General features: G+C 36.0%; 1 protein-coding gene across 1 annotated transcript; it reads right to left on the reverse strand.

Annotated features, from left to right (window-relative positions):
• Nucleotides 1-21: 21 nt before the first annotated feature.
• On the reverse strand, nt 22-22,427 carry LOC145616371 (mediator of RNA polymerase II transcription subunit 33A-like). Its single transcript, XM_081671081.1, has 12 exons — nt 22,035-22,427; nt 20,483-20,593; nt 19,755-20,102; nt 15,579-15,898; nt 15,408-15,499; nt 14,714-15,053; nt 11,246-11,453; nt 10,026-10,140; nt 9,767-9,928; nt 5,149-5,794; nt 2,837-3,043; nt 22-1,420 (listed from the first exon to the last, which is right to left on the reverse strand). Exons 1-12 carry the CDS (start codon nt 22,316-22,318, stop codon nt 306-308), a joined length of 3,948 nt encoding a protein of 1,315 aa, XP_081527207.1. The 5' UTR covers nt 22,319-22,427; the 3' UTR covers nt 22-305.
• Nucleotides 22,428-23,554: the final 1,127 nt, after the last annotated feature.

A 23,554-nucleotide genomic window follows, 5' to 3' on the forward strand; every position in this document is an offset into this window, starting at 1 on the left:
GGTTAATATAACAAGCATAGATTTTGTGAACATTTTTCCTGTATTTATTTACTCGACTGGTCAGAAAATGCCTACATTATCAGTTAATAAACTAATATACTCAGTTGCCCTTAATTTCTTTCACTTACTACAAGGGCTACAACTTTACACTTTTCATGCAATAAATATTAAAGAAAAATGAGTTAAAAGACTAGCATGTATACATCAAGCGAGATCAAAGATTAATCTTCTGCATGATGAAGCTAAATTGTACACAGCTATTTGAGACCAGAAATTAGTTCTGAATAGAAACTATGTGAAACTTATCAGGCACTTTCAATGATCAGCTCAGCAGCAGCACCCATTGCATTTATACCACTAACACCCACCAAAGCGACAGCCAATTCTTCTTCATTCCACAGCCTCAAACCCTTGCTCAAGCTCTTCAAAATATCCACGTCGATTTCCTGCAACCATGCAGGGATGCACCTCACCAATAAACCCAAAAATCCTGACACATAAGCCCTCCAAGTGGCCAAATCACATCCAAGGGAGATCTTTCCTTCAAGAGCAGTAGCCATAAATTCAAGATGGGAAGCAAGGACCTTGGATCTCAATTTTGAGGCTGATGATGTTGCATCAACGCCCCAGGCAAATAGCCCACAAAGAACTGCAAAGTAAGCCAGTGCATAACCACTTAATGTTGCAACAACACCCCCTGATTCTCCAATGCCAACTGTCCTTTGGGTTGATATAAACCATGAGGGTAACATTTCTTTAAGCAAAGTCTGCAGTAGATTTATTCCCCCAGATATCCAGACAAAGGAAGCCCCAACTGAAGCAGCAAGCTTGACACGTGACATAGCAGAAGTGAGAGAAACCTGTCTGTATCTCATGCCAAATTTGCATTTCTTTAATTTTCCTATAGTCTCATTGGATAAACCACCAGTCGCAATACCTTTCACTGACATCATCAGAAGAGAGAGAATTTCTTCTGCCACAAAAGTGATGTTCCTGATGAACGGACACACACGTAGGTAAAAGATACCAGGAGCAACAGGGGACATCCCATTGGAATAACCGGAACCAAATCCATGACCAAGGAGAGCACCCACACCTCCATTTCGACATCTAGGAGATGCATTAAACCCCAATACTGAAGAAAAACAGCTTCTCAGAAGCTGCACGACAGCATCGTTGTTGAGATTGAAGACAGCGCGTGAGGCAGAATGGATAAGGAAGTCACTCCAGCGCTTAGCCTTTTGAGCCCAGAGAGCTGCTACAATAGGCATGCAAGGCCAAGGACAGCAAGCTGCAAGTACGACCACTCCCCTACCAACCAAGTTCAAATAACGTTCATTGGCTTTATCAATTTTATAAGTTATGGTGAGGCTCAGTAGTGCAGCTAATGGTAGAGGAAGCGTAGGAATAGAGTTACCCACTGCACAAGCAACACAAAACAAGGAAAATTAAAAGGAATCATCACATTCTTTAAACAAAACTACATATGTTTTAAATTTCTAATTTTACTGAAAATAACTGGTCAAAATCAGCAGAGCGCGTAAATGAGAATCTAGATTAACAACCAAGTAATGGTTGCCAGTGAATAAGTATCTGAGCAGTTAAATAAGAGCAGATTCAAAGTAATAAGTCTAATAACTAGGAAATTTAGGGATAGGTTACTTGCCTTTCCGATGAGAAAGAAAGGGATGATATATATATATATATATATATATATATATATATATATATATATATATATATATATATATATATATATATATGCAACATTTTACTAATAACCCTAATTTATTTTCAAATTCCAGTTATTTATGAACTAAATGCACAATTATTTATTTTTTCCACAATCCCAAAGCGTATTAAATACACAGGTTTCCACTATCCCAAAGTGTTTTTGCTGCAATTTTTGTCAACTAGATTTTTTAAGTGGAATCTCTTTTGTTTTGTTTATTATAATGATATGCGGAATATCGTCCTCTTCTAAAGCTTTAATGATTCCTCCCAATTCCTAATAGGAAGAGCAAAAGAATAAGGGAGTACTTCCTTAGTTTCCTTAATTCGCAATAATTAGGAAAATTTGATATAATATACCTTTTGCATATTACTTTTTTGCAAGAAACAACCTTATAATTTTTTATATTATCCTCAGAGGCTCAAACTTAATCATAGAGTCCATCCAAATTCCTATATTGTACCACATTGGCAAATAAGACAGAAGTGAGGAACTGGGTTCTGGAATATATTACTAAGGAATTAAGGTGGGTCACCAAACACTAAAGAGATTTCTCAAACCTAGGTCCCAAGGTTAAGATCTATTCTTACTTGGAAATCTATGCAAGTGCCAACATTTTACAAAAAGAACTTTCCTTGACTATTTCCTATCTAGGCAAGCAGCATTTAGGTCATAAAACTACCTTTATGCTATACATATTTACAAAATGTGTTGATTTTTGGGAAGAAATCCGTCTACGTACTCACACAGTTCCTATGGTGTCAACTTCCCCACTCAAGATTGTCAGTGAGTCATCAAGTTGGAGCTAGGAGAAGCGCAAAAAGGTATGAACTATGAGATTGTCTTTAATTGGAGAAAAACAAGGTATCAAGCAGCATAATCACACATTCACAATTTCACACCACTCATTATTCATAGACAATTCTACTAATTTCAAGTCATTGGATTGTGGAATGCCTAGAGGGTGGCTAAAGAAAAACAAAGAAAGAAAGGTAGTACTACTAATAAAGAATGAGAAGCATGAAAATATATTGCTCTTAGTCTTTATGATGAACACAGAAACTAAGTTCACCAGAGAAACATGGGAGATTCAAGAAAGGATACCTGTAGCAAGACTGGGAACATCAATGCCGGTGGTAGCCAAAACTTTATGTATTTGTTGTTCAACCATGGATAAATTAGCCGCAGGACTTGGCCAATCCGTTCCATTCATAGAAACTGGCTTCCAGACTCCCCTGGTTACTTCGGCTGTGAAGTAGCTCAATATGCTTGCCAAAGACGCTGGAAGAAAGTCAGCAAGATCCTTGAGCCCTATAATCCAACATTAGCTTCTTCAGTAGCCATAACATTTAAAAGTTAAAATCCTCAAATATACCAAAATTCAAAGACCGGCTTTAAAAGCATGCAATAACAAACCAAAATTGACAGCATAGGCACCAATTAAAAACAATAATGTTTAAAAAAGAAACTGTGTCGACGATCGCCAGCCCACAGAGCCAAATATAGGAAATTAACTAATGGCAATGTTATGTCAATAAAACTCATCTTCTGCGATAAGATATGCCATCACAGATTTTTCCAACTGTTGCTGCTGAAAGATATCTGTTGCAGCCTTTTACTTCTGTACACTGTCAACGGTTATGATCCATTGATAATATTCAGACACCTACAAGCGCCTAAATCTTCTTCAATTTTCTTAAAAAAAACTTTTAGAAGCCATATTTCCTTCAACAGCTTTGCAAACTATTGCAACACTTATCTAGTTTTCAGATGAGAAAAGGTTTTACTATCTGAAAATTTAAATTCCCCGAAATCTGGCATCAGACCAATTTCACCTGAAGTGAACTAAGAATAGCTAGTTATATAAAAAGAATGACACAAACAGAAACACACATTCCCAAGCTTAGTCACACCATCCGAGTGCTGTGCTGATCATAACAAACAGTAGAGGTAAAGTGCAAGTGTGCAACTCTAATTAAGGATGAGAAGCTGAGAAACCTCAAGGCAATATCTTAGACTCATGATGATAGCAAGCTTAAGACACGGCTTATGGTGGGACAATTCTTTTAATCTGTCCATCCAAAAAAGATTGGCCCATTTTACTTTGTAGAACAAGATTGTCGCATTTCCTTATTTTTAACAAGGCCTCCACAATCTTTTCTCCACTTTTTTTTTACTAACCCACATGGCCACATGCAAAGTGACAAAACTACCTCAGTCAATAATAGGTGTGGAGGGATTAAGTTTTGAGCTAATCAGGTAAGGCTAATGTGTTCAGGGAGAGTTTTCAATGTCTGCAGGTAATGGAACTTGAACATCAGCCTCAAAAGCTCATAATTATCTCCTTGACCATTCCCCAATGCCCTTTGAGTTCATCACGTTAGCAGCCACAATTTTCCAAGACCCCTATGGCAAGTGCTAAATTCAGCCAAAAGGAGGGGAGGAATTGAATAAGAGAAGGCAAATGCAGCAGGTAAATGACGCTTTTTCATCCTTCCTTCCAAACTAAACCATAATCTTATATTTAACCCACTGCCCCACCCTTCGTATCACTCCACCACCCAGAACAGCATTCCCCTTTCCATCAATCTCCTTTAAGAAATTTAAACATGTTTGTTTCATTATCACAAACGGATTTGATATTTTCTCTCCAAGAACCTTTTTATAACACATCTCAGCGAAAACCGCATCCTTCTGGTCTCATTGTTATGAAACATTGACTCGCTGTGCTTCAACATTTCTTTTCTATTACATCCATTCTTTATTCGAAATTGGCTCTCCGCATCAAGGGAGCAGAGAAAGGTCATAAAGAGAAGGAAAAAACATTAAATTAGCAGATAAGCTGCATTCCCACTACCAAAGAAGAGAAGAACATGTGGCGAGGGGCTTTCATGTTGGTATAGCAGTGTATAAAAAGGCATTGATTTATGATTGCACTAACGAGGAGAAACAGCTAGCTATAGTTGATAAGTCACCCACAGTGCTTCATAGAAGAGTTGTAGACTTGTACTCTTGTAGGTATGCCTAGAAGTCTAGAACAATATAAAAATGTATGAATATAATATGAATCTTCCATACACCTTAAAGTTCAAGAAATAAATACTTTACTACTTTATTAAACATGTAAATTTCAAATATTAAATCACTCTGTGGCTCAGTCCCTATTTAGTTGACACACTTTGACCAACACAAAGATTTAAGCAAACTTATCCAACTTCTTATTTTATTGTGTAATTGTTAATTAAGGGCATATTCTATTATTGTTAGTGAGTAGTGGGGTATTATTTCGTTAGCCGAACAACATAATCATGCTGCATCCGTGATTATTTTTTCCATTTTGCATGTTCAACTTCAGAGTCAAATTACGTAAAATACAAATTTTAGGCACATACAACTATTAGGGACTGCATACCAACCTGTGGCTAGGTCGCGTGGAGACAACTTATCATAAGCACATGCTGTTAAAGCCGCATCTAGAACAAAGGGAAGAGCTTCTAAAATATCCCATGCAGGTAGCTGCAGCCGTAGTACAGCCTCTTCCATAGATGAACCAGACGAACTGCTACTTCCAGAAGCTGTACCTCTATTCATTTTTTTAAAGAGCATAGTTAAAAGAGCCTCAACAATTTGATGGACGGGGGTGCCTGGCGTAAGACCAGAAAGTGGGGAGGCAATGCAAGCTTGATGCTGTCTATACCAACATTTTAATTTAGGAAAAGAATCCATAAATAAGGGTTCAGTGGAGGGTAGAGTTATCAACTTGGAAATTCTCTGGTATCTACTCTGATCTTTTGCTGCACTGCCAAATGATGCTAGCTGGGAGTTCCTCACCAGGAGAAGGTACTCTGGACTTAGCTGGGATGCCACTGATGGCACATCACCCAAGGCTTGCTCAATAGGCGTATGATCAAAACACCACAGCTTCAAAAGAAGAGTAAATGCATTAGAGAACACTGCGTGAGAATTTATTTCCTCTCCTGTCGAAAGAGTCCATGATATCTTTGGAGAACAAGATCCAAAAACCTCACAGATGGGCATCAGTTCTCCAGCAAGATGTGGAACCTAAAACAATCATCAACAAAACAAATACATAAGACTGGAACTCAAAGCAATTCTTCTTTGTTAGAGAAATTGAACAGTGAATCTAATGCTTAAACCTCTCTAACTTCATTCTGCCACTTGCAATCTTATGTGCATGCAATGCATCCTGCTTATGATGCTAGTGATGATTTTCTACGAAAATATCAAAATTATGCTTCCTCTGATCTTTTGTAACTACAATTCCATGTCTTAAATTATGCATAGTAATGGAGGCTTTTTAGGTTGAGTTTTGCTATAAATGACAGCATATCCAAACTTGTTTGATGAATTCAGAATTTCCTATAGGTGAAGGGGTTCATGCAAGCAAAACGTGGAGATTCAGGTTGGTGGCGAAATAGAGGTTTGCCCTGCACTTAGGTATGGTACCTGATGTCCTCTGTGTTTCCTTTTACAGGATTGGGTTTGGCTGATTGTGGTGCCTCTGGGAGTTATTTCTGGGCCAATACGTTTTGGATATTACCTAGCTTACATCGTATGGCACTTTATGGCAGCACCGCAGCATTAGTTCAAGTTTCAAACACCCTCCAGGAAATATGGTTTACCTCAATCACTCGTTCATTTACATTGCTAGTTTGTATTCCTTTATTATATTCTTATGTATAGGGTGAGGTATACTACTTATAATTTATCAAAAAAAAATATTAAAAAAAACACACACTAAACCTAAGAAGGCATACCTTTATCTTCCAGAAAAAAGAAAAAAAAAGATCTAAGTAAGAACCAAAATCTTCTTCCGAAGCATTGGGAAATCTGGATAAGTTTACACATTAATGACAGCAATTCCCATGACAAAAATGTATAATTTTTATAAAAGTGGCCTCTTTAAGAGAGGCAAACCTAAAAATGCCAGAATGATCTTTCTAAGGTAGGATTCAACATGAAAATATAATGCTGAAATAGCAGCCTAAAACTGCTTTGATTCAAAAATCTGCAAAAGATATGAAACCTTGTAGGCCAATTATAAAGAGACTTTCAAATGTCCACTCCACTAACTTCATTCTCTCTTGACCATTCCTGGTTTCCTGCAGTGGCCCCCTTATCTCTAAGCAAACTCCAGGATACTTTGCTTTGATAAATCCATTTATTAATAAGATGTCAAATACCAAACTACCATCCTACCTGAAGCAACAAACTTCATTATGTAGGAATGGTAATAAAGAAGAAAATTGTGAGTTACACAACATTATGTGCAATTTATGTTTTTGATCTTACAAAACACACATCTATTTTTCCTATCAGTTCAATTGGGCAAAAGTTCCTTTAATGAGGCATCCTCTCAAAATCCAAATTCCAAGCTTCGGAACTACCTTTTTGGTTACTTACAAACAAATCTTCCTGCTTCTGAGTAACTTCACATTAAAATATTTACAAGTTTTTTTTTTACTCCAGTTCACAAGCCACATTAGCTGGAACAATAACCAGGAACATAAAGTGAATCAGTAAGATAGGATGCCCTCGAACCATGTATCTATCATTCTTTAGACAAGAACTAAGACCTTTACACTGCAAGACTCATTTTCACCTGTTTATTAGTCAAATTGTATTTACGCAGTGCAACCAGAAGCAGGCCCAAGTAGGAAATAGGTAGATAGTCCACTCTACATACAAAGATTAGAAATTTGAAACAACCTCAACAAGGGTCAGCAGATCCCTGTTAATCACAATATTAAACATGCTGTCACATTTTACCAGAAATGCGCATGTTAAGGTGGATGTGTGGAAACACTTTAAGAGATAGAATCAGAAATGAGGTTATTCGCAAGAAAGTAGGTGTGGCGGGCATTGTAGATAAATTAAGGGAAAATCGTCTGCGTTGGTTTGGACATGTAAGACGGAGACCCGAGGGTGCACCGGTGCGAAGAGTGGAAGAGTGGGACCATGGAGGGATTAAACGAGGAAGAGGGAGACCAAAGATGACTTGGTTGGAAGGAGTGAGGAAGGATATGAAGTGCATGGATTTACGTGAGGATGAAGTTTTGGATCGTAAGGGATGGAGGAGAAAGATTTATGTTGATGACTACACGGAATAATCAAATTTGGTTCATGTTAGCCGACCCCACTTTTGGGATTAAGGCTTTGATTGATTGATTGATTGATTGATTGTCACATTTTACCAGAAGAGCATACACTGAAAAGACTGAAGAAAACACGTGTTAAAGTGTGGAAGATGGTTCCATGGGAATTTTCGAAATAAAACAAACCAATGCATTTTAAGATCATAACTTCCCCTCATCAGGGTTTCAAGTTCCTTTTTTGAGAATTTTGTATAGCTGGAGTCATATATCAGCTTCTGAACAAAAAGTTACATGTCATACTTCTAAATGACTCTTTAATTTTACTACTGCCTCTTGAAAATTCAACTTGCAGTCAAGCCATCCTACTTCCTAGCATCAGAAACATGAAAGCATATTCAAGACAAAGCACAGACAAAAAATTAATTTTCCGTGCTTAATTTCGCAGCTGCTTTCTACCTCTACTTTTTTCTATTGACTGTAAGAAAATCTCCAAATTTGATCTTTCACTCATAGTTTTTAAAAGCAAATTTATCTTTCTGATTCCTATAGCTCCAAGTGAAATGACAATTTGATGTCCCACCCTTTACAAGTGCAAGAGAAAATATGAATTCTTGCCAGCTGAATGAGAACTCAACTCCTAAAAAATAATACTAAAATAAGCTACAAAACACAAAGGGTGGGGAAGGTGACCAGCAAGAATTGGATAGTAGAACATTATATCATCTCCAACATGAATGACTATAGTACTACCAAACTTTTGTAATACTCCCTCCGTTACGAGTTACTCGCAACAAAGAGGGAGTTTGCGGACTCCTAGGCAAAATATCTTAAGTGTAATTATTGGAAAATAAGGGATGTGCTTAGTATTAATCCATATTAATCCAATAAAAAAAACAAAAACTAAACACCAAACACCACAACCACGAAACCACCACCACCTAGCAACACCACCACCTAGCAATACCACAACCACGAAAACACCACCACCCAGCGTACCACCAATGAGCCCAGCACCACCACCACCTGCGAACTCTTCGCGAAGCCGCCAAACCCACTACAACCCACCACCACCCACCCCGAAACCCACAACCCACGAACCCAGACCCACAACCCCGAAACCCACCAGACCCACAACCGCCGAACCCACTACAACCCACCACCACCCACCCCGAAAGCCACAACCCACAACCCCGAAACCCACCACCCACAACCCCGAAACGCACAACCCACAAACCCAGATCCACCACCCACAATCTCGAAACTCACAACCCACGAACCTAGATCCGCCACCCACAACCCCGAAACTCACAACCCACCGACCAGGACAAACTACGAACCAGCACCACCACCTATCACCAACCACCCACCACGAAGTAGCAAGAAAGGAAGAGAGAGATAACGGAGGCGACGACAAGCAAGACGGCATCGGCAGTGAGTTTCGGCGGATGACATCGGTGGTAAAGTGGGGATCGGGGGAGATGAACAAAGAGAGAGAAATTTTGGTAAATAGAGTGGAGATCCGGTGGTAGTAGTGGTGGTGGTGGTTGTTGTTAATTAAGGTGATGATGAATTTAGATGGAAGGAGAATGATTTTGGTAGAAATGCTTAAGTTAATAAATGTTAGGTTTTAAGTTAATAAGATAAAATTAGTAGTTTAATTAGGGTGTTTAATATAAAAAGTAAGGGTAATGTTGTAAAATCACACAAAAAATTTTTACCATAAAAGGAAAGAAATAAGTTTGTTGCAAGTAATGTGTACCGGCCATTTTTAGTAATTGTTGTGAGTAATTCGTAATGGAGGGAGTATGAATTACTGAAAATTGATTAATTTTATGGACTACATCAACCAATAAAACTATAAATTTAACAAAAGCATTTTTGACAAAATCAAAATAAGGAAAAAACCAGTTCAACCTACCAATCCATGGAGTGAAAAGATCTGCACAATGTCAACTGTTGCTATGCCAATAAGGAGAACATTCAAAAATGGCCCATAACTAATCAAATGACTCTCACTTCCAGAATACTCTGCTGGAATGGGAGGTGACAGCAACCTTAAAAGAAATAGGACAGTGTGTTCCTGGAGAAAAAGATCATATGCAGCAACCATAAAAACAATCAGGATGTATGAAAATAATGAAAAGGGCACAAAACATACCAATGAATAGCAGCTATACCTGCACATTCCAACCACGAATAAGCGATGCCCCACAGAGAATTGTGGCAGCAGATATCTTCTCATCGTCTGATCCGCCAATTGCAATCTCATATATTTTCTCTATCTCTGCTAAGCTTCCGATCAGACAAAAGGGAAGTGAGTTCTAAAACATTAAGAGGGGGAGAGGGGGGCCTATTATGTATCAAGGCACCAGAAATATAATACATAAAAGCAGAACAAGATTATGGAGGATTCTCTCTTTCATTTAATTTTCTTCCCTTTTTCCAAACTTTTAGGAACCTGATTAATAAAGAATTACTTTCCAAAATAAGTGTAAAGGGAGGTTGAACGACATTCTTTTTTTTTTTCAAATTATGAGGGACTGAAGTAAAATGGCTCATTAAACCACCTAGGTCTACTTTTTGGTATGAAAACATTACAAAGCTTTTCTTTCCAAAAGAAGGATCTGACAAAAATATCCTTTCCATTAAATTTAGTGGTAAGTTAATGTCACACAATTCCCTTTCGTCCGCATACGGAGGATACAATCCCAACGGAAAAGCAGGTGTGCGAGTACAGAACTTTTCCTAAGGAAGAATTAAGCTACAGCATTGACTAAATGAAATCATTACACAATTAATAGCCAGAACCCAATCAAAGAATGGGGAGCTTCTAGGCAGAAGTAAGCCAAAGGAATTTGATTGCTTTTTAAAAAAAAAATAAAAAAAAATAAAAAAAAAAAAAATTAGTGGCTCCCAACCAGAAACAAAAATATGCCCATGCAACTAGCTTCATTTTGAGGGTAGTACCAATGATATCGAATCTGGTCTACATTTTGTGGTGAATATCAGAAAAAATATCACTGACATATAGGAACCCTATTCCCAACTATAGACCTCATAAAAACAAAAGAGGGAGAGAGAGAGAGAGAGATTCTATATGGTAACCTTGAGTATCAACACCAAAAATGTGTACATTGTAAATCACTCCTGAAGTAATGATTCATGTTCTGTATAACCTTTAAGTGAAGAGGAAAAAAAAAACTTATTTAAAAAACAAGTGTAAAAAGGGGGCATAATAAACAACAACACCCCACCATAATAACACCTTCAACTCCAGCCCCACATTCCATTTAAAGCCTAAGATATACTAAGACATACATTAAATATAGCAATGTGGTATCAAGTGAAACATTTTTTTTGATGCAAGCCGGGTGTAATATCAAGTGAAGCATTGTACCTTGAAGCAGGGCAGGAAACCAGAGCATTCACCAATGCAGAAGTAAGTGGGGAACCTTTCATTAATGATGACCATCCAGTAACTTGTCCAGATACACGGGGAATTTGGTTGACCCGTGCATTCACATAACCAGGCCATGTGTATGCTGAGATGTCCAATAAATTTCTAGCAATACAAGCCTCGACAATTAGATGGCGCAAATTCCCAGCTGGCAAGTAACAAGATAGTTCATCAAATTATGTATATACACAAACGCTTGTACTTCATAAATAAGATTAATAAACTAGATTAAAGGAGGTTAGATCTAAAGAAGTAGCAACTAATGCAGCTAAGGCTAACCAGTATGCAGAAAAATTCTAGGTTAGATTGTTAGAACTGAGAATGCCAAACAGGTGAACATAAATGAATATAATGGCCCAATAACAAGGACGGAATAATGTCTATTCTTTTGCATAGGAACAAGATAAGAATGTGATCATATACATACAATAAATCCAACATAAACATGATTAGTAACTTTTTTTTTTTTGTTTAGGAAACATGATTAGTAACTTAGTGTCCATATCCTTTTAGCCTTAAATCCAGAACACTCAAGCGAAGTCAATCCCTTATTTAGAACTTTAGAAAACTTGAGTTTATAAGAATTTTAACTAATGAATCCACAATTTAATCAAGAATTAGTGTTCGGGAATCCTTTAAAAAGGTTAAGTAACAAGCAGAGTGCCAAACACATTGTACATTGGAAAGAAAAGCAATAAGAATACCACAAAGTGCTCTTTGAAAAATTGTGGCGACAGTAATGGTTGTGTTGTGGCATAAATGGCTTGTAAAAGTCAGAAAGAGCAGATCATTGACTTCCCGGTGAGAGCTTTTTATTCAAAATCAACAAAAGTAAAAACTTTTTTAGCTTCTAAAATCATATTTTTGTATTTATACCGCAATATTGCCAAAGTAATTATAAATACTCCATTACTTCATTTTGTTTATAAGAGTACTATTTTAATATAACTATTACAATAACTTTTTATCATAAATCAAGTAACATAATTATAAATTGTCGATATGAGTTGATTAAGGCAACATGAAATAGAAAGCATAAACATTTTAACATCAGAGAAAAAATGAAGCCCAACCCACATCTCATTCAAGTTGTTTTTCAATTGTATAAATAATCATCAATAATATATACTAAAGTAATCACCAAGATTATCCCAGAAGTACACGTGTCAAATCCACATTAAAAAAATTCCTGCCAAACCTTTTTTTAAATTTTTTCCTTACAAAATAATAAGATAATTGATTCAAAAAAAAGAGAGAGAGAGAGAGAGATATTATACAGCCTAAATAATAAAAGTTATAGAACAATAACTTTAAATAAATAAAATATTAAATTTATATAAATTCTACAATAAATATAAACTTAGAGTAATATATAAAGTTATAGAACAATAACTTTAAATAAATAAAATATTAAATTTATATAAATTCTACAATAAATATAAACTTAGAGTAATATATAAATATACTGGTAATTTTTTTCCTGTAAAAATCTGAATGTTGTTCGGGCAAAGAGCTGGTTAATATTTTTAAAATCAACTTTGTAAAGTAGTCAAACTGTCAAAGTCCACGTTTCTCTGCACAAAAATAATTCAAAAGGAGACATTACTTCAATCTTTACTTTTTCCTCCCAAGGAAGCTAACTACCAAGTTTCTAGTACTATTTTCTTCTACTCTACACAAAAATAATTCAAAAGGAGACATTACTTCAATCTCTACTTTTTCTATCTTCTACATCACCTTCTTCATTTCTTAGATATGGGTACATCAAAGACCAGCAGACAAATAGCATAAAAAGAAACCCTAAAATTCAAGATCTCCAATTTCAAGACCTTGGCAAATAGATCCATCAACGTGATCTACACAAAAAATTACAATCATAAATTATATTTTTCTTCGTCCATCCTTCCAAAGTTGACATTAACATCACCAAGAATAAATAAACATTAAAATCTAATATGTTTCTTTTGGCCTTTGGTTCTTCCTCAAAAACTGTTCAAAAAATTCACAGTCGTTAAACTAACGATTAAAGAGTGGGGTTCTACCATTACAGAACGGCCATTGCGGCAAATTGGGGGTGATTTCTATCTCAGCATTATACACCGGGGCTTCACAGGATGGTCACTTAAAAACCCATTATATGACACCCATTTCTAGAACAAATCAGCCAATATTGTTTTTTATGCCCCTAACACATAAAGATTCTACTGGAAAAATCACAGTGGAGATATTTTAAATGCGATTAACGGATTAAATATTCAGCTAAAATCTTAGGCATAACAATGATATGCTTATTTAATATAGTGTCTCTACCTCGTCTCTTAAGCATTTTATGAGTTTATTTGCACTCTTCGGAGCAATTGTATCTAGCATCTGCTCTCTAGTTGTGGTTTTAGCTTCTTCACTTTATTTTGTAGGAGTTGTTGCTTTTCATCCAATTTGGAACAAACACGGAGGCTTTTATGATTGAAGTGTTTGTGATCCGGCTTTTGGAGCTGTGAGATGCAAGATGGGCCTTTTGAAGAGGCAAGTTTGGCTTGGATCAAGTGAGTGCAAAATCAGGCCTAATGCACCGTCACCCAGTCCACCAGAGAAGGTGACCTGACCAGGCGAGCTACAAATATTTTTAAGGAAATTTTCAGCAGCTTGGTTCCACATCTGATTTGACAGTAATATCCCAATTCACCGGGCGAGGTTGCAGGCTTGCAGCTCATATTAGCAAGTTCATTTTCTCCCTCTAGGCGCTGGCTAAATTGGGCAGTTTTGTTCAGCCCACCAGATGTTCTGCCGACGCTGTTTCTATTATTGTTATCTTTTCAGGTAGCCTATATAAATCTTTTTAAGAGGCACATGAGACTTCTGCTGTTATTATTATAATTCCCTTTCATTAGAACCCTAGTTTTAGGTTTTCAATATTATTCTCTCAACTTTTGCAATTGGATCAAAGTTAAATTTCAATTCAAGACTTTGTTTCCTCTTCAATTAGTATTGTCATCTTTTTCTCTATTATCTATATTACGTATCGCCTAACTTTTCACTGCTTATCCCACTATCATGTCTTTGAATGTTAAACTTGCTGTCCCTAATTGTAATATGAGTGAGAAGTATCTTCTAGGGTTGGACAATGGACATCTATGAATGCATAAAGGTAATTTAATTGAATTGATTGATTGCTTTAAAAATCACATTATCTTTCTATTGTCTGTTAACATTACTTGGTTGATTAGATTCTGGCCGGATTTGATTGATTAATTTGATTTACACAGAGTCATGCGCCATGCGGTAAAAACACACTATTAAATTGCGAAAGCTTGCTAGTTACATGTTCTAAGGGTAACAAATGATTTGACCTGTCAAACAGACTGTCAATCACAGAAGCATATTCGTGAAAGCAGAGAAGAAACCACTCACCACAGTTAATCGGTACATCACTGACGCTGACAGAATCAAGGTATCCACTGCTAATATTGAGTCCCGAAAGATACATTATAGCTCTGATAGCAGCCTGATTTGCAATTGAAGCAACAGATGGTGGAGGAGTCAACAAGCCTTCATACTCACCTAACTGCTGCAAACTGGAAACCAACTCATGGCGACGACTACTAGAAGCCTGTTTATCGTCCCTTTGACTAAACTCAGACTCCTTAATATCTTCGTCAATAAGGTTAAGAAGCACAAGAGGTGTAATGGATAATAACATGCACATGCAAGAGTCAAGACGAGCTACAGGGCCATCACATGGATTTTTCTCCTGAAACAGTAACAAAGGAAATAACATCAATAAAAAAAAAAAAAACATGAGATACACACATTATACTTCCATACATTCCATAACCCTTGTATTCAAGAATACATGAATCTCTCAAATGCAGAAAAACGCATACAAAATTTCCTTATCATCAACAATTATACATGGATCTCAAAGTTTAAGGCCAGAAGTTATCGGGCAACAAAGTATGGTAGTGTTCTCTTAACCTAAATTTCGCTTATCTAATCTCATCATACTTTATTAGTCCTGACCTTATATTACATGACTAATCTAAACTTATTAGCCATTATACTATCTATTTGAATTTATTATGCTACTTAGACTGAATAAAATTACCCTTTGAACAAGTCGTAGGATTGCAACCCATAAGCCAAGAAAGGTGTCATGCCATGTGGTGCTGTAAAGTGCCTGGAGTGATTTGACCATACCTGCATGTGAAGCAAGTAAATTCTCAATTCATATGATATGACACAAATCACAACATGAAACACCAAGTGAAAAACATACTAGTAAGTGTATCAATGGCACAGGTTGGAGTCACTACAATTCCTTCCATAGCATCTTCTAAAAATAGGTCAATTGGGAGCCACAGAGAAGAGCTACTAGCACCATGGCATTGAACAGAGGATGGTAAAAAGCATCCAGGGGCCATTACTGCATGAAACTGGTGCTGTAGGCTTGTCTTGCTTTGCCAATGAAGATGCTTGCTTGTATCAGATGCCATCTGCGCAAATATTTCTGGAGTTGTGAGCTTGGAGCTCCTTAAGGCCGATGATTTTGAAGCAAGTAGTTGTAGATGTTGGTAGAAATCACTCCAATGTGAAGGCCTAGGCAATGCATGAAAGGGATCAGAACTTAATGTTGGTTACCCTATATTAATTATACATTAATAAATGATTAAATATTTAATTACTCTCTCCGATAGAAATAATAGTCAAATACACTAGTTTGAGATGTTGAGAAATTCAATCTCCTGAAATAGGAGTTGACCATAATTAAATTTCCCAAGTGCCATTATTTGAACTAAATAATGAAGAGACGATGGGGATGAGGTAACCCTTGTTGCTTTTTTTAGATAAAATTATAAAAAAATAAAATAAAATAAAAATCCACTAAAAGAAAAACAGTTACAGAGTAAGGAGATCGGTAATCCAACACCAAGAAACTAAAAAGAAGAATCTCCAACGTTGAATTAAATCTGATAGGAAGAATCCAAGAAAGACTTGGAAGCATGAACAAACAAAAGAAATACTGCTCTTAGTCAAAAAGAATCTTGGCAAAGGACCTGAATCTAGAAGATTCTGGTGTTGATATAATAAAACCAAATTACCACATTATGGCCAATAAAGCTCAATACCAAAGGATTCTACATCCTAAGCAAACATAAAAGGTCTGCAGGTGCTATAAAACAGTTGCAAAACACACCCACGTATATTTAGCAATCCTGCAATGCCATAAAGGAAGGCGCCAGTTTCCTATTGGCAACAGTTTAGGCTACAATGATCCACTGGGATTTGGGTTTCTATATATACCAGTAGGTGTGGCAGGCATTGTAGATAAACATAAACTAAGAGAAAATCGTCTACGTTGGTTTGGGCATGTAAGACGGAGACCTGAGGGTGTACCAGTTTGAAGAGTGGAAGAGTGGGACCATGGAGGACTTAAATAAAGGAGAGGGAGACCGATAATGACTTGGTTGGAAGGGGTTAGAAAGGATATAAGGTATATGGATTTGTATGAGGATGAAGCATTGGACTGTGAGAGATGGAGGAGGAAGATTTAAGTCGATGAATACACGGAATAACTAAATTTGGTTCATGTTAGCCGACCCCACTTATGGGATTAAGGCTTTTATTGATTAATTGATTGATATAAATCAGTATCACTGTTTTCTTCAGACTTATGAGTTACTAGCCGCAAATTCAAATATCAATAGAATAATAAGACTCCTGATCACAAATCTCAACGTAGTGCAGAAGAGATCTAGAAATTGTCATAAGGAGTCAAGTAGCGTGCTAGAAAACATTACCCCCATCAACCTAAGCCATTAAGTGATGCTCTTATTGTAAATAAATATCAATAACTATTAAGTAATAACTACAATACATGTTACAAAGAGGGGAATAGGGTGAGATTACATTCAATCAATCAATCAAAGCCTTAATCCCATAAGAGAGATTACATTCTAGACACTTTTTTTAAACAACTATGTTGACCCATAACCCTAAACCTCTTTTTACAATCCTATACCTTTCAATTATTACTAGCAACTTTGTTGTAAATTTTAACATCGGCAATATATTGCACATCAACCTCATATCTTTAATTTAGCCATTACTTGATGCATTGTGATGCGTATTTTTATGGACTCTTCAAGAATTTTGGGAATATGAAGCTATTTAATCTAACCAAGACTAAATAACAACTAAATTGGTAGCTTTTTCAGCAAAATATAATATGCAATTCTCTTGCTAAAACAATTCATACGAATTGATCAATTATAACTCAAAACTTCTCTCTATAAAAATGTTACTACCTAAGCCCTTTATATAGGCAAATTAAAATAAACTCTAGAATATTCTAAAATCAAAAGATAAACTAATCTAATCTCTAAACTAAAGCTATCAAAATAAAAGATAAATAACAACTAAACATTATTATCTATAATAACCACCCAAAAGATGAATATTATTAAGAAAAGATATAATTTGAATAGCTCTTCAACTTATCTTCCAGATATGCATCATACTCCCCTTGTTGAAAAAAAACTTGTCCATGGAACCAAGATATCATCCAAATCAATCGAACATGACCTAAAATATTATGCCTAGCCCATCCAGTCACACCATGCGTAGTACTCACAACATATAATGCACAATGATCCAAAAATATAATTGATGACACACCTTTGTCAATTGAAACTAAGATGGAACTTAACCATACATCTTTATGCTCCATAGTTTCTTCTTCTACTAGCCCTTTATGAGATTGCTCCAAATTTGGATATTTTAGGTTGGAACTTGGTAAAGGTTCAATATTTTCCACACATATAACCTCACAATTAGGTTGCACCACTTTCTCCTTCTCACAAGAAACATCGTGTAAGCCACATCTCATATTAAAATTCTTCACGACGTGCCTCAATTCTATTCATTCATTTTCTTGATTTCCACCATAAATGCAACAAACCAACTTTGATTCTCCATGTTTATGTGGATGAGAAAACACATAAAACCAGTCTAGAAATTGATCAAAAATGCAAGGACAAAAAACCAATCAAAACACCTCCAAAAATTCTGAAATTTTGTATGATGATAAAAATTTCAGCAAAAAATACCCAGCCAAGTGGTTGCAGTTTATTTTTTCCCCAACACTACTAGATTAGGTCGATTTTTGACCAATTGCCAAAAATGAACCCAGTTTAATATTTATGCTCCTCGAAAAATTCTCAAATTTTACAGGTAAAAACTAGATAAAAAGTTAACCAAATTGAAATAAAAGAATCACCAAAGCTTTAGATACGAAGAAGAACTAAGCCAAACAATCTGACCTACAAAACTGGTTTTTATTAGGCCCGATTTCAACAATTTTTTGCACGAAACTTCTAGAAGTGCACCGTTACCCTCGCCTAACAGCAGTAGCAGCAGCCACACCAATTTGATGCATATTTTTATGGACTCTTCAAGAATTTTGGGAACATGAAGCTATTTAATCTAACCAAGACTAAATAACAACTAAATTGGTAGCTTTCTAAGCAAAATATCATATGCAATTCTCTGGCTAAAACAATTCATACGAATTGATCAATTATAACTCAAAACTTCTCTCTATAAACATGTTACAACCTAAAGCCCTTTATATAGGAAAAATAAAAATAAACTCTACAATATTCTTAAAATCAAAAAATAATCTAATCTGATCTCTAAACTAAAGCTATCAAAATAAAAGATAAATAACAACTAAACATTATTATCTATAATAACCACCCAAAAGATGAATATTATTAAGAAAAGATATAATTTGAATGGCTCTTCGACTTATCTTCCAAATATGCATCATATTGCCTCCCACCACACACCATGCTAATCATATTAAAAAAAAAAAAAAATTAAAAATACTGAATGGAAGTTTTTAATACATTTATTTAAAGGCATACAACATCTACATTAGAATTTAAAATCAATAATTACAAATCAAATTGGATCAAATAAACCTATCCCATATAAAACTACAGTTGTCGTATGTGATGACACTTCTAGAACCAAAATACATTTTTCTCTATAATTTGAATATTTGATTCATGCAATCTTCCACAATGGAGTCAAAATGATCAAAGTGAGTCATAAGTTAGCAGTCCCAAGTCACATTATAATAATTTAATAATAAAATAATAATAAAAAAAAAAATAATGCGTTCTAAATATAAAACTACTTTTTCTTTTAATTCAAGTATAAACTACACAAATAAGATGGGCCTTTTTTAGCAATTAAAGTTCAAGTGCAGTACAACAGTTTATTTTAAAGTACTGCAGCATCATTGCAAGAGTGCAACAACTATTTACATCAGCAAGCAAGGAATGCTAAAGATGTTCAACTAGACCCTTGCAATCTCCTGTTTCAATTAGCATAGAAATAATACAGAAGAAAAAGAAATACACAAGCACCTTAATAAAATAGCGCTTACATATTTTGACGCACCAAGAAAAGAATCTGTGATGTTACTTTACTCTGCAAAGATTCTACTATCATCTCAACAGCCATCAAGGTATTCGTCTTCAGTACTCCCTCTTGGAATTCTATTCTGTTTTCCAGAAAGCGGCCATGATTATCAATATCCATATCCTGTATCCCAGTCAGCCATCTAGAACTCTTCTCTGGACTATATTCCAGCAACCCTTCATCGTCCAAAGATGCATCAACCAATTGCCACACATTGGAGAATACAAAAAGGACTGAAAGAACAGCAGGACCAGAAGCTTGAATCCCATAGAGATCTGAAAGATGTAGAGCATCATCTATGGCTTTCAAGATTCTGCAACCAAATTTAAGTTAAATGTTACAAACATAGCCATAACAGCAATCACATATCTCATAAAGATGGACTAATACATACGGAGCCCACTAATAACATGAACCAAGAATGTTAAGTACTCCGTATCAACTAAAAGAAAAGGATGTACTGGAGCAATCCAAATAGGACTTTTCTACATAAACCACGTGGACTCTGCCACGTTATTGCATTTTAGTAACACTATCTTATTCTTTTCTTTGTTTTAATCTTTGTCCTTCAAAGCCTTCATTATAAATTATTCAAACATATTTCAGATAAATACTCAGCAAACCTAGAAGCACCCTATTTTTCATAACACGCAGTCCATTTTCAAAAGGAGAACAGCTCAAAGTTATGCTTACTTCTCATGGTTTGATTCATGCAGTTGAGATGCAAATGAAGAGCCATATCTTTTAAGTAGTTCCATATAGAGTCTATAGGCGGCAGGATGAACACGTCGACTTGAAATCACCCTGCAGAATGTCAAAATACAATTGAAGTTGACAGCACCAAGTGCAGCTAGTAGGAATATACACTGACAGAAAATACAAAAAGCGACATTAAACTAGAGAAGATTTTTTATTTTTATTTTTATTTTTTGGCATTTCTGGAGAAAGAGAAAAGCAAGAGTAGTAGAACCATAACTAGTAGAAATCCTTTAATCACCATAAAGCTAAAGATGTAAAGTATTAGAGGACATGAGTCTTCTAGAACTAGAAGGGGGGAAACAATTGTGCCAAACTGCCAATCACACTTTCGGATAAAGACAAGGCATGAGACAAGAGACTTACAATATGTATGGGAACCTACGTATGATGAGAAAATGACTGGAAAGTAAAGTAGATAACTAGATTTGAGAGTTCTTTAATTATAGTTTGTTTGGTGATTATAATAGAAAATTGTGGAAAAGTAATTATGAGGATTTCAGTGAAGGTCTTTCAGTTAATTTTTGCCCTTTTCTTTTCCATAACTTTTATTTTTCCTTCAAAATAGATAGAACAACTAGGGAAAACAACAGGGGAAAAAAAGAAAGAAATCAAGTACAAAACTACTCATTTTTCAATAGTTTTACATAATAACAAAGAAGTGAAAACAATATAAGAATCTATTTATCATAGGTTTCCATGATAACAAACCGAATAAATGAAAGTTAAGAGATTTCCATATACTTATAGGTTTACTTTTCTACAATTTCTATAGTTGTATGATCCCTTTCTTTTCCACATTAAATTGGTTCCCAACCACAGTATGAGTCCTTCAGTAGGAACTTCCAATTGCACCTCACCAACACCAACTCAAATTTGTTTCCTCACTGGGAAAAAATTCCTCCCTCCTCCCTCACGATAAAAGCCACCATAAGCACCTCACAAAGTCGGCCCAAATTCATTGCAAACACACACAAATCACTCTCCCTCCTCCCTCCTCCCTCTCCTCCCCACCCATCCACCCAACCCGCCCACCCCTTCAAACCACGAACTCAATCCACATTTTACGTAGTATTCCCCCCATTTTGCAATACATGATAAAAGAAAAATGTAGGCTTAAGTGTTATGATCTGATTAATTATGCCCAAATTTTGCCATTGTCATATTTTATACCTCTCCTCTCTACCATCTTGATACTATAAGCTCAATCCCACTTTTGTGAACACTTTACTCGAACACAGAGCCGTCGTTAATTCGTGTACCATAACAGCATAGGAATATACTCTAATATACAATATCAATCCGTCTAATAAACCCTTGGACATAATTATGTTTCCCTAACAATTAATTCTTAAATAATACACAAATATTCACCCTCAATTTCATTTTTAGAACAAAAAAACCCATTAATATTAGTCAATATAGCATAAAATTAAGCATTAAACCAATACACAAGATGATCAAAAATATGCATAAAAATCAAAATTACCTAGTAGAAAGCAAAGCAAGAACAAGCATAGGAGGAACAAACTTAAGAGCCAACGCTTTATCAAGAAACTTCCATGTAATTGGAAAATTGTTATTCCAGCAAATATGAGAAACCAATAGATGAGAGAGCTCAACAGAAGGTAGAGTCAACCCAGCCGAGTTGAGGATGGAACCGAGTTGAATCGCCCAAACCATTGGATCAGTGTTCTTCTCTTGAGCTAATTTGGTAAGTTCGAGAACAGTGTCCCAAATTCCTCCTCCATTTATTTGCAGGGTTTCCGCCATTGTTGAATTCTTGGAGGAGATCGAGAGAAAATTTGGGAACGAGCTCTTTATTTTTTATTTTACTTCGTATTTTAGAGTGTGGGTTTTGACTGGGAGAAATGAAGAGTCAGTTCTGGTGGCGCAGGGTAGATTCGGCCCCGAATCGCGATAGGCATTGATATGTTACGTTTCTCGAGTTGTGGGCCTTGTGGCTGGCTACGAAATGCAAGTTTATATCAAAGGGCTCGTTCTACTACGGGTTCGTTCGTTATCGGTGTACAACTAGTGTTTAGGATCGTTTTATATACGGGCTGTGTATGATTTATTGTGGTCTATACGGTTTTTTCACCAAATACTCCTGAGTAAATACATTAATTAATCTTATAATAACGTGTTCCTCTAGATTTTAATGCTCTTGGGACGTTTTCGCTCTAATGTCCCTAGTTTTCATCCTTTTCGAAGATTTTTTTCTCGATTTCCGAGTCTTTTTCAATGGCGAGTTCGAATAGTAATGAGGTAGTGGACCAATACAGAACAAGATGAGGAGAAATCGAATGGATAGATGAAGGAGAGGACGACGAGGTCGCAAAATTTGAATTAGGGGTTGTTGGCAAAGTCTGAACTGACCAAAACATTAATGCAAGCGCTTTAATTGCCTTGATGCAGAACATTTGGAATCCTAAGCATGGTATGGAGGCAAATTGTGTAGGCAAGGATGTGTTCTTTTTCCAATTCCACCATTGGAAGGACAAAGCATTCGTGATGGACTCCTAACCGTGGCACTTTGATAACCACGTGCTAGCCCTTAGCAATGTGGAAGCTAACACTAGAATCTCTAATATGCAGTTGCATTATGTTCCTTTCTGGGTTCGTATTTATAATTTACCAATTCGGGGTAGAACAAATGAGAATAACGCAAAAATGATTGGAGATAAGGTGGGTGTTTTCATGGGGATGGAGATAAGGTGGGTGTTTCATGGGGATGGATAAATCAGATGTTGTTGAAATTAATAAGTCTATGAGAATTAGGGTTTTAATTGATGCAAGGAAACCCTTACTCAAAAAAAGTGAGGCTGAAAGTAAAAATCGAGACTGACCAGGGTTAAGTGTTAAACTGTCAACTATTAACGTCAAACGAATATTAACGAATGTTATTTTTAGTGTTGGGTCCACGCTTGTTACTATCTACTTGCTTTTTGCAAATTTTTTAACTTTATGTAAAGTTGTCACTACATTGTGGGGTGTCCTTGATTTGAG

This window comes from Chenopodium album, chromosome 26 (assembly GCF_948465745.1).
Source record: "Chenopodium album chromosome 26, dcCheAlbu1.1, whole genome shotgun sequence".
Lineage (NCBI taxonomy): Eukaryota > Viridiplantae > Streptophyta > Magnoliopsida > Caryophyllales > Amaranthaceae > Chenopodium > Chenopodium album.

Coding starts and splice junctions, on each gene's coding strand:
- LOC145616371 (XM_081671081.1), bottom strand. CDS start 22,318: ATGGCGGAAACCCTGCAAATAAATGGAGGAGGAATTTGGGACACTGTT. Junction 3,044..5,148: donor TCCACGCGACCTAGCCACAG/GTTGGTATGCAG, acceptor GTTGGATTATAG/GGCTCAAGGATCTTGCTGAC. Junction 1,421..2,836: donor TGTTCCCAGTCTTGCTACAG/GTATCCTTTCTT, acceptor TTGCTTGTGCAG/TGGGTAACTCTATTCCTACG.